The sequence below is a fragment of the Canis aureus genome, chromosome 3 (genome assembly GCF_053574225.1).
Source record: "Canis aureus isolate CA01 chromosome 3, VMU_Caureus_v.1.0, whole genome shotgun sequence".
NCBI lineage: Eukaryota > Metazoa > Chordata > Mammalia > Carnivora > Canidae > Canis > Canis aureus.
Window position 1 is genome coordinate 31,200,538 of NC_135613.1, and position 17,163 is coordinate 31,217,700.

General features: G+C 57.2%; 1 protein-coding gene and 2 long non-coding RNA genes across 8 annotated transcripts in view; 1 reads left to right on the forward strand and 2 right to left on the reverse strand.

Annotated features, from left to right (window-relative positions):
- PRDM16 (PR/SET domain 16) overlaps nt 1–17,163 on the reverse strand; it is a 314,085-nt gene that overhangs the window by 206,144 nt on the left and 90,778 nt on the right. For 5 of the 6 annotated variants that reach the window (XM_077891516.1, XM_077891514.1, XM_077891515.1 and 2 more), the window contains exon 2: nt 5,958–6,307. In XM_077891516.1, the coding sequence (XP_077747642.1) occupies nt 5,958–6,307 (350 nt within the window). Of the gene's footprint in view, nt 1–5,957; nt 6,308–6,652; nt 6,860–17,163 lie in introns of those variants that run through there. The other variant, XM_077891517.1, reaches the window with a different exon arrangement.
- LOC144310503 (uncharacterized) lies at nt 3,648–5,951 on the reverse strand. Its single transcript, XR_013376226.1, has 2 exons — nt 4,768–5,951; nt 3,648–4,157 (listed from the first exon to the last, which is right to left on the reverse strand). It is a non-coding gene; the product is annotated as an uncharacterized LOC144310503 (long non-coding RNA).
- On the forward strand, nt 6,952–8,989 carry LOC144304988 (uncharacterized). The gene is made up of 4 exons (XR_013372023.1): nt 6,952–7,061; nt 7,691–7,826; nt 7,973–8,094; nt 8,598–8,989. It is a non-coding gene; the product is annotated as an uncharacterized LOC144304988 (long non-coding RNA).

Below are 17,163 nucleotides of genomic sequence, written 5' to 3' on the forward strand. Positions count from 1 at the left end.
GACAAGAGAAACACACAGTGAGACAGCCTAAGAGCCACCCCAGCAAGAACACGCATCTGCGTCGGCTCTAGGGTGGGAGCCGCACAGAGGAGGCTCAGGCATGGGCTCTGCATGGGGGCATGTGAGCAACTGTGTATGGGCACAAGTGAGTGCCTATGGGCCACAGGGAGCATGAGTGCCTCCCTCTATGGGCAGGAGGTGGCCCCCGGTGAGCGCTGACCTTAGGAGCAGCGGCAGGTGGCATCTGCTCAATACCTGCGTGCCCCTGATCACCCATCTGCAGCACCCCCTCCATGCTCTCTGGACCCACCCCCACCCCCCATGAACTGAACACGCTGGGCAATGGGGTGGCGGTTTTCAATCCCCTCTGCTCTTCCAGAGTTGCCAAATCCAGGCAGGGTGGACAGGGAACCTCCTGCCCTTGGAAGCAGGGAGCCCAGTCTAGGTTTTTCAGCAAAAACCAAAGGTGTGGGTCACCTGGCTGGCTCAGTGGTTGAGCACCTGCCTTTGGCTCAGGGTGTGATCCTGAGGTCCTAGGATCGAGTCCCACATCAGGCTCCCTGCATGGAGCCTGCTTCTCCCTCTGCCTGTGTCTCTGCCTCTCTTTCTCTGTGTCTCTCATGAATAAATAAAGTCTTAAAAAAAAGGTGTGTGCATGTGTGTGGGTACATGTATTTGTGTGCGTGTACATGTATATACATGTCTGTGCATGTGTGTTCATGTGCACATGTGCACGTGTGTGCTTGTGTGTGTGTGCATGCGTGTGCACACTCCCACACGACCACTCAGGAGCAAGTCTAAGCTAGCATCTGGATGTGGAGGAAAGAGATAAGTGTGTTTGAGGCAAAGGTGAATGTCAGAGAGGTTTCCTTCAGACAGCTTGGACCTCAGGAAGAGGTGGAGGCCTCAGGTTGGGGGCCACATAATTGCAGCCTTGTGGGGGGGTGTGACTCCCCAGCCACTCCCTGCAGGGCCAGTGAGAAGCCAAGGTGCAGAGGCCACTGATCCCAGGACTCTTGGCCTCAGGCCTGGGGCCCCAGGAAACCTTTCTGTGTTCTTGGAGAAGTGAGTTCTTGGCACTGTGCTATTGTGTTTGTGTCACGGTGTCTCCAAAAGCCCTCCAGGAGACTTCCACCCTGGCGATGTGATAGGCTGGATGGCCACCACAATGGACAGCCCGGGGCCCAGGGAGCCAGCCCAGTGCCCACTCAGCCTCAGTGCCAGCCTACACTCTGGACCAAAATTAGACCTCCAAACCTCTTCTCATTTTAAGGATGCTCAGCAGCAACCTTGGAAAAGAAAGCATTGCTTTTCTAAAATACATGTGGGTGGACAGGCTTGGACACCCAGAGAGTTAGCTTCCTCTGAACCCCAGGCCCTTCTCAAGGGCATACATTCTGGATCATAACATAATCTTAAATTAACAAAAATCTCTTAGCATCCAAGACTGTAGGGCTGGGGGCGGGGGGCTTTTGCCAGCAACACCCCCTAGCCTGGAGTCTCTGGGTGTCCTGTGGTCCACAGGAGCCAGAGGGTCCTACCCCCAGCAAACCTCTCCAGCAGGCCCCGGGGGACACCCAGGAGGAGTGGGCTTGGGAGCTGTGTGATTGAAGAGCGGCCATCAGGGCAGCCTGAGCCTCAGGGCTGCATTCCCCCGTGACCCCAGAGCTTCCCATCCCGCCTGGTCCAGACACAGCCTGTTTGTTGATTGAACAAATGAACACGTTTATTACTATTCAGAAATGAAAGCCAAGGGATGAGGTCATCCACTTGAGTGAATTCTGCAGATAAATGAAACCCCATCAATTCACGTTAACATTTTCCACCAGCTTCTCAAACAGAGACAGGCACATTCATTCAACGGCTCATGTCAGAGTGCCTGTTACCGGCCAGGCCATGGCTGGGCACTGGAGAAGCAGCCTCCAGCGGGCTCTCTGGGGGAGATGTGCTCACAAGGAGGAAGCAGGCCAAACGTGAGCACTGTCAAGGTGACAACTGTTCCTGCTGCTGCCCTCTGGGGTCCTGCAGGATGCTACCCACCTGCTGCAGGCCCTGCCCGGGGGCAGGTGGCACCTCCGAGGAGCCCGCTCCCTCTGGGCTGTCACTCGCAGCCAGCTCTTAATTAGCAAAATAAGTAGCACGATGATAAATGTCATGATTTACTCAACAAATGATCAAAATCATTGTTTTTTCAGACCCCAGGGCAATCAAGTGCAATCATGGGGTGATTTATTCTGGGTAGAGTGAGTGGTGGCTGCGTCAGCCGGCAGGCTGCATCTGGGCAGGGGGGCTGGGAGTCTGGGCATCTTTGCAGGCAGGAAGGCAGATCACCATCCTCTGAGGTGGATCCTGGGGGTCCTTTTCCACGCGGCCCACTCTCTCATCTGGACACAGGGCTGGCCAGGCCCGGGGTGCAGGGGGACAGGCCTGACTTGGGAGTCACTTCTTATGTGCCCTGAAGAGCAGAGAAGGGAGGCCTCGAGTCACTGTCTGATGTACACGTGGGTGGGAGAGGCCATGTGTGGGAGGCTTGAAGGATGTGTGGTGAGTGAACGGACGCAGGGAGCTTCGCACGCATCCCCATTTTACTGAAACAAAGATGCCCCCCTGGCCTGGAACCCTAAGGTCCTAGGTCACGTGGAGGCACTTTTGCAAGAGGGGTCCCGTCACCAGAAACCACGTGGTGGTCAGGCACCATTGTCCATTACAAAAAGAAAAAAGAAAACAGAACCATTTCTCTGGAATGGTCCAGAGCAAGAATTTCGTTCTCAGAGTAGAAAGAAAATTATTTCTGTGGTGTCCCAAGATGACGGTAAGAATAATCTATTTGACCTTGATTTTAAACCAGTCCTCCAAGAGACGCCTGACCAGCATCTGGTTTCTCCCTCCCATGCTGGACCCTCAACCCAGCCATCCAGGAGAGGCCACACTGCTAAGTTTGGACCCACCATGGACCACTGCCGCCCACCCAGGGGTACAGACCCTCCGTGCATCTCCTTTGTCCTCACTGGTTCTTCCTCCGTAGACGAATACCATGTCAGTTGCAGTAAAATCAAATTGTCCTGATTTATAAAAGTTAATTACCAGCGTGAGGAGTGAGCTGGTAATTACACATCCGAGACTCAGCATGTCGCAAGGTGACGCGCACACTTGCACTGCCCCTGGGCGCTGCCTCTGACCATCCTGGGTCTGGCTGGCATCCCCTGGCGACGTGACACTTCAGCACTAACGTTCTCTGCATCCCGCTGTCTGTGAGGGTCCCACCAGCCCACAGGCGGCATGTTTGTGGGACAGTGGCTCAGGCATCCGCGGTCGTCACAGTGCCTTGTTAGTGTTCATGACTAGGGACCTCCCTGGTGGCCCCTGTCTCGTCAAGAACCACAGGAAGATCTAGGCTCTGGAGCCCGGGACCCCCACCCCAGGCTTGGGCTCTGTTTACAGAGGCCAGGACAGGGCCTAACTGTGAAGGTGCGGCCGAGCCACCGGTCCTGCCAGAGGAAGACCCAAAACAATGTGAAACCACACTATCTATGTGGACAGGTGGGAAATTCAGCAAGGAGACTCCCCTACGAGGATCGATGGTTGGTTCTCCTGCCCCAAAGGCCCAAACTGAGGTCTGTGGAGCCAGAAAAAAACAAAACAAAACAAAAATGGATTTTATTTATTTCAGGCACAGTGGGGTTTGCCCTGAGTTTTCGGGGTTCCCACCTCCTCCCCTCTCTCCTGCATCCGGGGAGGCGGAGGCTTCCTGCCCCGTCCCATCATTGGTCCTTAAGATGCAAGGACAACACAACAGTGGCTCAGACCCCATGTGATGGAAGGCCACGGAGCCCAAAGAGATCATAAAGGCAGGTAGCCGGCGCCCGAGCTTGCAAGGGAAGCAAGGTCAGCTGAGATAGTGTCAGGGCGCGTCTGGAACAGTATTTGAGGACATTGGGTTGTGGGCAAATATCCCTAAGTGCTGGCATGAAAGGCAGCTGTCAGGTCACAACCGCAGAACAAAGCCCGCTGCAGGAACAGGAGGCGCGCCGTGGAGAACGTTCCCTCACGTACACGGAGAATAAACAATGTCGCAAAGTCAACAGGCACCGGGCAGATCCCAGGGACAGCCGGTACCAGGCCTGGCACCAAGCGAGCACAAGCGATATGGGCCATTTCTTTAGAAAAGGAGCAAACAGAAACTTGTATCAAAGCAGACAAGCGCGAAGTTGCCTCAAGGTCACACCAAGCGCCACCTGTAGGGTCTGTCTGCCTCTGCCCTCTGGAAGCAGCCTCCTAACCAAACAGCGCACGTCTTCCTGAGCGTATCCAATAAACACCCTTAAGTCCACCTCCTGAATCGCTGCATAGGAAGGACAGGACAGGCCAAGTCTCCCAAAGGCTCCCCTCCGTCCCCTGAGGGGCGACCCCACAAGCCACAAACCACTGGGATTTCAAACTCCTTCGCTACCAGCCCTACCCTGCTCCCCGGCCCCTGGCTGGTCTGCTCTGAAGGCAACCCCGTCCTTGAGTGACACACACCCTGTCTGCTGCCTCTGGACAGCAGGACATGCTCCCACCACCGGGGGTTCTGGCCTTCCCATTCCTTCATCTGTCTGGTCAACCCACCTCTTGCCTAGACCCTCAAAACACTCAATGGAGATCAGGGCTTCCGGCTGGCACCCCATGTCCCCAGGGCCCATGCCCCACGTGCCACCACGGGCCACATCCCCCTGCCTGCTGGAAAGTCGAGGTGGCTGGTGCTCAGAGAGGGAGCAAAGATCTTACTTCTGCGGTGGTGGGCAGCATCCGTCAGCACACCCAGCCTCCCAGGAATCCTTGGGAAGCATGCACCTGGGATGTGCTCAGGGCTGAGGAAGGAGGGCAGGGTTTAGAGATTGTAAAGCCTCCCATGTGAGAGCAAATACAAACCTAAGCTCCTCCTGCCCTCCACGCAGCGTGCTGAAGCATGAACAGTGGGGGCTTTCCCAGAGGCACCTGAGGTGGGGAGCACGGCCTGCCCTGGCCCTCACACCCTGGCCCCTGCCACACAGGGTCCTCTTCCCTCCTTGGACTATTCGCCCCTTCCTAGAGCTGACCTCCTGCAAGCACTTTTGGAAGTCGTGAAGCACCCAGAAGGAATCTGGGTTTGCATCTGCATTTTCCGCCCAGGCAGGGTCTCTGCCAGAAATACCACCAAGCACCGGCCATGTGAGGCTGGGAGAGCAGCCAGGGCCAGCAAGGAGAACACTTCTGTGGGCCTTGTGGTCCCCACCAACACCACCTCGAAAGATCCCAAGCCCTGGAGGGATGCTTTTGGGGATAGCAGCACCCTCACCTGACGGGCCTCCCTCTCCTGACCACACGCAGCCCCCAGAACTGTCAGTCCAGGCCCAGATTGTTAGGGAAATCTAAACTGCAAGATGCCCCTCCCTGGCAGGATGAGGCTTGCTCCCCCTGCTATCAGAGAAGTGGGGGCTCCTCCCCGGGAGCCCGCTGACCAGAGTCCAGTGGGTAGGGGGCTCTGGCATGGACATGTAGGGAACGCTGGGGGCAGCACGGCCACCAGGCGTGTTTTTCGGGCTGCCCCCCATCTGCAGGAGCATTCCCCAGAGTAGAGACTCCTGTTCCGGGACATTCCATTAATCTGCTCGGTTCTGCAGAGACTGCAGCCTTAGCACCTAAGATCCAGACACGGAGCACAGAGTGTTTTAAGACATGAGCTCATTAAAGACACATTTCCGGGAAGAGAGCAAGCACAGCCTATGGGGGCTGACAGGCGCCCACGAGGACCTCTGATGTTTGCTGAGTCGCGTCATGCAAGCTGCAGGACCAAATAAGCCTGGGAAATGTGACATTCGAGCGCTCTCTCCGACCGAGCCTCCCGCCTCGGGCAGCACTGCTCAGCCCGGCTTTATAAATAGATTGAACACAAGATAAATGGCCGTGATCAATCACGCTCACACGGGAATGCTCACCTCCCATCCAAAGTCTGCCTCCTTCCACGTGGCCCGGGGCGCCCCCATGTAAGGGCCAAACCTCGCCCCGATTTCCATCCTCTTCTTGGCCCAGATCCCCAGGCCGGCCCCTGGGATGGAGGACTCTCGCAGCTCAAAGTCTGGCGGGATGGGAATGTCCTCGGGAATGTAGACAGGGGCTTCGTACGGCGAGCCCTCCTTGGGGGTGAAGTCCTCGCTGGTGGGGAAGGGGGACGGCGGCCCCATGGGGATCGGGGACACCACGCTGTCCTCAGTCTCGTACTCCGCGCTCTCGCCGGCCAGCAGGTCCGGGTCAGGCTCATGCATGTTATTTACAATGTCGCCGTCACCTGAAGGAGACAATGCAGCGTCAGGCTCTGCGGCACGCCCTCTCCCTGTGCGTGACACTCGGGGACCACCTGGGAAACAGGGCACAACGGGACCCGAGGGTGCCCAGAGGCCCAGACATGGTCGACCGCCACCCCCTGCCCAGGAGACGTCCCCTTTGCTCTGTCCCGAGCAAAGTGGCCCTCACTCCGGGGACGTGGTTTTGCCATACTCCTTTGGGAACCGGGGTTCAGAACCCCCACAGAGTTGTGCGTGGCCCAATGCAGACACCCGAGGGCCCGTCATCTGCCTCTTCTGCTTTAGGGAAGCAAAGAGAGGAGCTGCCCACGCTCCACGAGTTTGCGAACCTGGGGAAAGCCGTCAGAGAGGACACCCAACCCAGGGCTGGTGGTGAAATATTCTTTCCAGAACCGTTGTGGTTTGTGTCTAGCCTTGGAAAGTAGGGGTCAGGGACATGTTTCAGACTCTCAGGGGGACTCAGAATTTGGATCACTATGACATTTGCTCTAAAACCTGGGCAGCTCAGGGCACCTTGGTGGGGCCAGAGGCCCTGGGGATGGGTTCCCGAGCTCCTGGTGGCCTAAGGGCCAGTTAGGACAGAGGTCTGCTGAGGTCACAAATGAGGGGTTTGTGGTGCTGCAGGCCACCAAGTTTGACATCCACTGCAGGCCTGTCTTTGGGGTCCATCCTAGGAGACTGTAGGTGCCAAGATAGTGCCACCTGGACGTGCACCAGGCCTGAGACACAGAGGGGATCGTGAGTTGTGGGCTGAGGGAGGCATAGGAAGAGCAAGGAGTAGCTAGCTGCTCAGTCAGGAAAGTGGCTCTGCCCAGAGGAATGGGAAGTGGGGACCCTGACAGCTGGGTGCCCACAACCATATGTCCAGAATCCCCAAGGGCATGACTGCCCCCTGTCCATCCATAGGTGAACAGGTCCACAGCAGAATGGTGCTCAGCCATAGGAGGGATGGAGCACTGACAACCCCCCCCTCCTTCTCCCCCCACTGCAGCGGGGATGCACCTGGCAAACACAACACTCAGTGGAGGGTGCCGGCAGAGGCCCACACAGCATGATCTGTTCACGGGAAGTGTCCAGAAAAGCAAGTCCATGAGACAGAGCTCATGCTAGTGGTTGCTGGGGGCTGGGGGCTGGGAGAGAGGAGCCCCGGGAGTGGCAGGTCATGGGCACGGGGTCCCCTCTGGGGAGGACTGACATGGAGGGAGTGATCACACACCTGGGTAAACCTTCCAAATGAACCACTCAGTTCAAAGGCCGAACCTGTATGTTTTGTGAACGTGAATCGCACAGTGAGGAAACGGGGAGGTCAGGGGAGGCTGGGGGATGGGAGCGCCTGCTGACCTCCGGCCTGAATGTTTCTGCCCAAGCCCCTTGTGTGCTGGCCTGAAACCCTGCCACAGGGACCCTGCTTCAGGGCCCCCCCTGCGCCCTGGGGCCACAGCCTCTCCAGCACAGAAGTGACTTCAGAATCCTCACGCCGGTTGCAAACAGATCTGCTGAGAAGTAAGAAAATGTTTTCTTTCAAAAGAAACCAAAGTCTTGAAGAAAAAAAAAAATCACGGGGATAACACTTATTTAATTTAGCAGCATTCACAGAAGTAATTATTATGTTTTAAGTGGCCAACGGTTCCCTTCTAATTGACTCGTAGGCTCCTTTCAAAAATGCAACAACAGAAGGGCAGCTATTGGTCCCTCCGCCAGAAAGATCCAAGTCGTTAGGTTTGAAAGAACACCCCCATAAGCCTTCCCGGTGACTGTGTGCAGCATAAAGGTAAATTAAAAGGGGGGGTAATTAACATGCCACCTCATTATCTGGAACTGGTGACTGCACGAGGCTCACAAACAAAATCAGGTTGGGAGCCCCGGGCCCTCCTCCCCATGCGCCTCGGGGTGCGATGCCTTCGCCTTCCAGGACAATTAGGATCTGCTGGGGCAGAAAGTGGGGAGGGGTCCCCATCCCCTTGTATATATATTCATCTCAGGGCTCTTTCTTGGCCTTTTTTTTTTTTTTTTTCTGTTTGAATTCTACTTCCCAAAACTCCTCACCTACTGGAGGAAAACCAGTGCTGTAAGGGCATGTTTAATTTACTGGCCGAGCAAACAGTTTGGGAGAGAAAGGTGGTGTTTCCTGCTGATTAAAGGCAGGCAGCGCGAGGCTGGCCTCCCACCCCCGGCGGGCACAGGGGTTAAGTGATTGCCTGAAGCCACCAGGAGAAGCCAGGTCTCCATCCCACGGCCCCTGATGCTGGGGGTGAGGGAGCTCTTCTTTCACAGGTGGTGCGAGGAGACCTCATCAGTGTGCAGGAGACATCTGGAGAAAATGAAGTGCAGAAACAGCCCCAGGCCCTGGGGAAGGCAGTAAGCCGCTCTGGGCCGCCGGAGCCTTCGGGGCAGGCCGGCACAAATTGCCCAGCTTCCCAGGTCCTCGTATAACCGGAGAGGCTGCATCGAAAGAGCATCCTTCCTCAGTCGGAGCTCCAGCCAGGAGCCCCTCTGCCCTGGGTGAGGCGGGCACGGACAGGGGGTGGGCATCATGTTCCCCAGACCCCCAGGACCGTTGGCACATTCCAGCCGGCAGGCACTCTCTCAAAAGTCAGGATGCAGAGCCAAGAACGGGAGCGTTTTATGACTTTGGAAATATAGGCTGTGCAATTGTGTGTTGTTTACTCGTTGGGAGAGCTGAGGTCCTTTATTTGGGTTTTGTGGTAATTTCAGGCTAAGGATTCATGACTCAGTCCATCATTCCTAAAAATTCTTTTGGGAGACTGACTAAAAAATAATAAAAGCAGGGAGCAGAGGAGAGGAGCTGGTGAGCCAGCGGGGCCATCCTGAGCCACGGCCCCAAGGCACCTGCTGTAGGCCAGGGTCCCAGCCAGGTCACGGAGCTCTTGGGGACTTGATGCTGAAACTGCACTTGGAGACTTGGTCACCTGCTGCTCAATGTAGGAACAATGGACATTCGGTCTCAGAAAACAGGTCAGAGAAGTGAAGAAACCTAGCTGCTTCCTGGGTCTGGACCACACCGGCTGAGAGCCACCACATCCTCAATCCCATCCTGCCCTGGGTCCCACCCTGAACCCTTAGTTTAGGGCTTGGTCTCTTCCGATCCCACAATGGGAGCCTTGTGCCCCCTCCTGCCCTAATGGTAGCAAATAATCCCTGATGGGAAGCTACCCCCAGCCTCTCCCCGGACAACCCCATCTAAACATCAAAACAGCAGCCAGGAGGTAGGGGTCTGGAGAGAGATAGGAGAGATGGCCCCAGATCAGCGGGTCCCTTGCAGGGTGTCCCCTTGGCCATACAAGCAGGAGCTGGGAGGACGGTGATCAGCAGGGTAAGGACCAGCGGCCCCTGAAGCCGAAGCTCCTGGCTGCTCTTACACAGAGTCGGTGGACTGGAGCCCTGACCTCGGCAGGCTTGGGGGGGGACAATTTCTCTAGGTCCATATGTGGTTTGCTCCAGTCCTGCCTCTACTGTGTTTCGAGGAGATGCCCCGAGACCTGCTGGCGCGTCTGGCAGGAGCACTGTGCTGTGCAGGGCCTGGCAAGGCTAAGGCCTGGGGGTGAGTGGGAGTGTGTGTGTATGGGGTGTGCAAGGGAGGCTCATCGGCCAGCCCCTGCCTCCACATGCCCTCTGGGTGGGAGGGTGCAGCTGTCCTCTGTCAGGAGACCCCTGAGAGCGAGAAAACTTCTACACGGGGTTTGGGGCGTGGAAGAACTAGGAGCCACCTTGCCCTGGCTCCTTCAGGGCAGAGGGACACAGCTCGGGGGCTGGGGTGGCCCCCATTGTGGTCCCAAAAGAACCCCACAGAGGCATCCTGATGCCAGCTTGCAATGTCACTGTCATCTTGAGACAGATGACACAGCCCATTGCCCACAGGCCCAGCGAGGGATTATGGAGCCCTGCCCACATGCCCTATCCAGGACCAGCTCTCTGCCCAGTTCCTGGGACAACTCTCCTTGGGCTCAGGCCCTCCAGAGCACTGCTTCTTTGCTCCAGGGCTTTCTGCCTCTGGACACCTGATGTGACCTGGCCCACCCATGGGGCGGTGTGCTCCCACCACCGCTGGATACAGGTCCCCAGGCACTCATGGGAGGAGTGGGCAGCCGTGAGGTACCGGAGGACCAGGCACCAGGTTACAGAGCTGTGGTTACAGAGCCTAGTGTACAGCCGAGGGCAGCAGTGTATCAGCATCCTACACGGTGTCCACGTCAGTGCCCCTGGGGAAGGGTGAATCAGCATCCTACACTGTGTCCACGTCGGTCCCAGGAGGCTGGGCGTTATCTGAACGAGATGCCACAGTGATGTGAAAATGTTAATTCTTACAAAATCATGTGATACCGCCATTCTAGTTTAGGTCAGGAGTGCTGACCCTACCTTTAGGAGGTCCCCAGGGGTTGGCACACCCCGGCGAGGAGTGGGGGCTGAAGGCAGTCACCGGATCCCCCCCAAATCTGAGCTTTCCTGGGAGGCTTTCACTTGGACTTCTTGGTCCCTGAAATTCTGATGGGGGTCCTTCGTGGTGTCTCAGGAGGGGCCAAGGGGGGCAGGCAGGCCAGCGTAGTCCTGAGATGGGCCCACCCCCAGCAGCATGGATGGAAGAGTGTAGGCGGAGTGTGGGAAATAGAAATGGGACCCCCACACCTCCTGACCCTCTTGTCAGTGCCCTGAAGGTAGCCCCATCGGCAATGGGAGAATGGGCATCCCCCCACACCTACCCCGGGTACGACCTTCTCGCTGCTGAGCTGCCTGCTTTACAGAGGGGGAAACAGAGGAACACAGCGGTGAGGTGGCTTGCCTATAGTCCCACAGTGGGAGATGGAGCGGCTATGCCCCTCACACCCACCCCAGCCCTATAGGTCACCCCACAGCCACCAGGGCAGGAACCCTAAGAACAGGGGAGAATGTGCTTGCAGGAGTCTAGCTGGTTCCTTTCAAAGTCGGGCCTGGCAGCTGAGTTCCCACCATTCCAGTGTTGGCTGGGCTTCACCCCAAAGCGCCACCGGCACAGAGCTTCCGTCCCCCTGAACACGCACACTGGGATGTCGCCTTTCCTCCTCGGAAGAAGAAACAAGTTCTGTTCAGAAGCCAAACGGGTGGGTGACCTGTAGTAAAACGGGAAGCGCATCCTTGTCTGGCTTTCTTTTCTGCTTAATTGCATTTCATCCCCATCATTTGGGGTTAGAAGCAAGAGTGGACATGCCATACTTCGGGAGAGGTGAGAATGCCCTGAGGAGGGTCTGACATGAGGACAGGCTGGCAGGTGGCCTGGGGTGGGCCCAGCCTCGGGAGACCAGCAGCTCATCCCATGCACCCCCACCCAGTGAGAGCCCATCTGGTGATCACCTCAGGGTCTGTGGGTCAAAAGCAAGATGTTCTCAGCTGATTTGATGATGACCATCAGGTGGGCACCAAGGTCCCCCAACAGAGGGGAACAGATCATGAGAAAGGGGAGAGGTTGCCACGACCCCAGGAGCCAAGCTGCTCAGGACTGGACCTCAGTGTGCTGACCTCCTCTGATGGCCAGGGAAAACTGCAGCAAACCCCATCCAGGCCTTGCAGAGTCAGCATGTCATCTGCCCCGCAGATCTGGGGTAGATGGCCCTGCCCAGCGAGGACATGCAGGCTGACCTCAGCCTTGCCCTGGGGTGCCACCCGCTTCCTGGCTGCCACCTGGGGTCCACCCTACACCCTGCAGCTGGCTCATAGAGCCCACAGAGCCCATACAGGGAACCATCCTAGTCATCCCACAGAACCGAGCCCCAAGAAGCCCTGTGGCCTGCTCAGCCCTCCTCCTCAGAGGAGGACCCCCAACAGCCTGGCCTGGGCAGCCCCTCCACTCATCAGCCACCCCCCACTCCGTTGAAGCTGAGATGTAAAGTGGAATAAACATGCCCTCCTGTAGCAGGTGACAATGATGCTAAAGGGGAGTGGTATGACATCCAAGCCCCGCAGGCTCCTCAAAGCTCCCAGCCACCCCAGGGTCTCTTCAGGAACACTTTTGGGGCTAAACATGGTGACAGACCTCCTCCTCTGCTGGATGTGCCACTCAGTCAAGATGCTCTTGAACACCCTGGAGCCCCGAGAGGCACAGCAGTGGGCCCTCCCCAAGGGAGTCTGGACCCAGAAGAGCAGTGGTCTCTTGTGGGCAGACTGGGCCTCCTGGCAGAGCTGTGTAACCTGGATCTGACAGGGTCAGACACGAGGACACATGGGGCCGGGGCTGAGTGGACACTTGAGTCAAAGAATTCAGTTAACATTCAACGTCTTGAACTGGAAATGAAGCTAAGATCTTGCCCCTGGTCTGAAGAAGCCCCGTTGTATTTAGGAGGCAAGGGCAGACCTAAATGTCACTGCAGACAAGATAGGAGGCTGGCATCCTGCTGTGGGCCAGGCTCAGGTGCTCAAGGAGCCCTGAACCCAGAGAAGGAACCTGTGCCCTCCAGTGGCCACCAGCAGGCCAGGGCGCTGAGAGTGCCAAGGCAAGTCTCCGCAGCAGCAGGGGACCGGCTACAGGGCATTAACTCTGGGCAAACCCTGCAGGTTCCCCAGTGATGGTGACGGGCCTGCCACATCAGGTAAGGTGGACCCAGCTGCTGGATATTCTGGGGGAGTCCTGCCTATGTAGCTCAGGGGTCCTCAGATCGGAGTCCCCAGGCCAGCAGCCCCAGCAGCCCTCAGGCCCCTCTCCAGACCCACTCAGCCTGAAACGGGGCAGGCAAAGAGGCCTATGAGAACCCCTGCTGTGGCTCTAGCAAGTGGGGAATCAGCCCAGAAGGGCTGAAACAGCAGGAACACATTCGTGGGCAGATAGGGTTTAACACGAGGGGAGTCACATCTCCTTAAAATGACCAGGTTTCCAGAAATCCAGACCAGTGCCCGTCCGTGGGTCCCTGACTTACCCCTCACTCCCCTCCAGCCAGCCTACAAACTTGCCACGCTAGTTTGGGAGGGTGCTCACGTTTCTGGTAGCCTGTACAGCCCCAAAAGGAGGGATACAGCCCCTGTGGAGACACTTAAGGAGGAAGCGGCAGTCGACGAAGCCTCCCTGCATCCCCGCAGAACCCCACAGGTCGGCTCATGGGGTCACCACAAGGCTAGCCCCATGCACAAGATAGATGCCCAAGAGCAGTGTTGAAGGCTCCCCTTGCCCTGCCCGCACAAGGGCCTCACACGGCATCAACTCCAGACCCCTGCGCTGCAGCACCCTCAGACCAGGGTGTCTGTCAGGGCGATGCCAGAGGAGCAGGGACAGCACCTCCACCAAGGCCAACTCAAGGTTTCCAGGCCTCGGGTAAAGAGACATTTCAGCGGGGCTCCCAGGAGAAGCATTTAAAGTTACTGCTTCGAAAGGGTCAATTTATGAAAGGGATGTGGCAACAGAGGGGAGGGGATGTGGGGAACAAAATGTCCCTGCCAGAGCCCTGAGACCATGGAGAAGCCCTCCACTCAATTCTAGAACCACCCAAGATGGGCTCTGGAAGCAGCTGGGGAACTGCAGATGGACCTGCTCAGAGTACTGAGTTCTCCTTGGTTCTGTGGCCCATGGCCTGTGGGCAGCTGTGTGCAGCTGTGAACACCAGAGGCAACTTGCCCCTTGGGGTCCCACAGGCTGCTTGGTGCTGACTGGGCCCAGGGAGCATGCAGCCAACAGGGCCCTCGATTTGGGGGGGGGGGGCAGAATGGAGATATCATCCACTTCCTACATCAGGGCAGGGAAGTTCAGGGAGTAAGTACTTGCTCACGGCCACATAACAGCAGGGGCCCAACAGGGGACATCTCAGTCCTGATTCTAAAGCTCTCAGACACCACACCACCTGCCTCTAAGGTTCTAGATGCAGTGAGAACACACCTGGAAAAGTGTCCTGGCATTTAGTGGTGGACTTCTTCATGTTCCATAGAAGACATACAGGAAATGAATGGATAAACTAATGGATGGAGGAATGAATGGGTTGGTGTGTAGAAAGATGAGTGGGCAGATGATGGATGGTTAGATGAGTGAATAAGTGGATGAGTGGATGGGTGGATGGATGGATGGGTGGATGGACAGATGGGTGGGTGGACAGATGGAAAAATGGGTGGATGAGTGGTTGGTGAGTAGATGGTTGGATGGATGGATGGGTAGATGGATGGATGGTGGGTGGGTGAGTGGATGTGAGGATCATCTTGAGGATGATTCTTAACAGGAAATGTAGAAGGCAGGAATTCTCAGTGCTTCCTTCCCTGAGAATAGACCCCTATTAACAAGAGTCCCTGGCTCTTCTTACCCCACTTGCCTGATTAGTTCATCTGGGATGAGTACCTGGGTTTGCTCTACCCACCCCCCAACTTGGAAAGGGACAGTTTCTCCATTGCTCCTTCAGGGCTGCCCTCCCTCCACCCAACATGAAGTGGCCTGCCTGGCCTAGCATTCCAGGGGTGGGGCGACCATTCTTTGATTCTGGGGCTCGGCCCAAGCATACCTGGCCCTCTCGCTAAGCTGCATGGTCCACCTGAGCCTTTCTGGAGACATAAGGTGAGACTTTAGTGCTCATCTTCTGACTCTCACATCTCCGACCAAGCAGGGAGGAGTACTGTGCACTGGGCCCCCCATAGACCCCAGAAAGCACCCCCAGGTTCAGAGCCTGTAAGTCCACAGGAGCTGTCAGGTCATCCACCCTCCAGTCTGCTGCTCAAGGGAGGAGGGGTGGAGAGATGCCCATCTGTCAGGTTGGCTCTAGGTGAGCCCACGGGGATGTTTTTATTTCTAGTGGAGGATCTTGGTACGGGTTCGTCTGTCGAGGACAGCCGTTCAGGAGAAGCCCCCTCCAGAAAGGGAGACAGAACGGAAAGACTGCGAACTCTGGGAAACGAACTAGGGGTGGTAGAAGGGGAGGAGGGAGGGGGGTGGGAGTGAATGGGTGACGGGCACTGGGGGTTATTCTGTATGTTAGTAAATTGAACACCAATAAAAAATAAATTAAAAAAAAAAAAAAAAAAAGGAGAGGCCCCCTCATCAGTGGAAGGGGTCTTGGGACTGCAGACCTGCCTCCAGGAATGGTTTGCTAGAAAGGGGAGTGGGAACTGAGGGTTCTGTCTCACTGGTGTTCTTAGGCTTTCATCCGCCACAGCAAACGTGGTGGCTGTCCCCGCAGCCCCGGGCCTCGGCGTTAGAACGACAGCAAAGCAGCCTCACCTCCCCACCGGGAGCCACTGCTACCCGGGGCCACCTCCCGGCCTCCATCACCACCTCGGGCCCGCAGCTCATTGGCATTCCCCTCGCCGCACAGCCGCCGAGCGCAAGAGCAGGAGCGCGGCTGCTATTAACACGACAGATTAATAGCACCGAGAAGAGACGTTTCTGCAAACATGCTAAATATTAATAATAATCAATTGTCATTTATATTCTCAATCCCACGCCCGGGACCTTGCCCACAGGGACCGGAGGGCGACGAGCCCCAGCTGCAGGGCGGATGGCGGAATTATCATTAGGGCCCACGAGACCGGGGATGGCGCCTGGACGGAAATCTCCCCACAGAGGTAGGGCTTCCTCCCGCAGCTCCCCGGTCCAGAGGCCTGGTGACCTCTTGACCCGGCCACATTCACGCAGGCTCTTCTTTCATCTCAAACACTGAGCGAGGCAGGGGCGGCCCACGGGGCTGCCTCCTCTTTGGAGTGAGGTCCGAACAACCCAGCAGCCTGTCCAGCACCCACGGTGGCAGGTCCAGGCCTTCTGACTCTGGTTGCAATGATCTCCACTGCCTCCCACATCCCACCCAGGACGGTCACCCAGGACGTCACTAAGATGGAGCAGCTCCCGACTATGTGAGTTGAAATGGGTGTCCCCAAAGATATGTTTTGTCCTATCACCCCGGTCCCATGAAAGCGGTCTCATCTAGAGATAGCAGCCTCATCTGCAGATGCAGCAGGTTAGCATGAGGGCATTGGATGGGTTCTCGTCAACATGACCAGTGTCCTTAGATGAAGAGACATGGGGAGATACACGGGGGAGGCAGCCAAGTGATCACAGACACCCCCAGAAGGTGAAAGAATCCACCTCTATTGCTTTAAGCCCATTTCTGGTACTTTGTAACAGCAGGGCCAGGGGGTGGCCTGGGGGCCGCTGTCCTCTCTCCCAGGCCCCCTGTGTCCTTCCTCTGCCACAGCTCCATGCTGACCTGCCCCTCCTGCCAGTGAAGAAACCGACACACTAGGGTGACCCAGGGCCCAGCTGAGCCCCCAGGTCAGCCTGCCTCCCCTGGGGCCGCCTGTGGCTGCCAGAGAGCCTTGTGGATCCAGAAGGGGGGGGCTGAGGGGCTCCCCCTGCCTTGCCACACCACCATGCACAGGAGCCGACGGGGCTGTGCTCATGCTTCACCCAACATACTACCTGCCCCCGTCCTGGCCTGTCGTCTGCGTGGACCCACGGATAGGCCGGGTGCCCAGGGGCTGCCCTCTGAGATGGAGAGCTGGGAGCCCACTGGCCTCCATGCCCCGCGCTGGCGCCCAAGCCCCCGCTCCAGCTGTGCTGACCCGGGGCCGCGAGGGGCTCCGCCCGCAGCCCAGACCACCTGGCCCCCGCTGACGGCGAGTGCATTATTCTAGGACGATTATTTATCCGCGCAAAGCTCCAGGGACGGCGAGCTCCCGTTCCGAGCCCCCATCCCTATTTGCTCACTGCCTCCATCGCCCCGGGCAGGCGCTGAATGGCTCACGATGCCACTGCAATTTCTATCAAGGCTCGTTCCTGGTACGAAGCCTCTTTGTTTCAGAGAGATGTGATTTGGCCTTTTTTCTTCCTCTCCTTTATTCCTTGGTTAATACACCACTTGCCCGAGCCCTGGGGGCAGCGAGGTAGCCC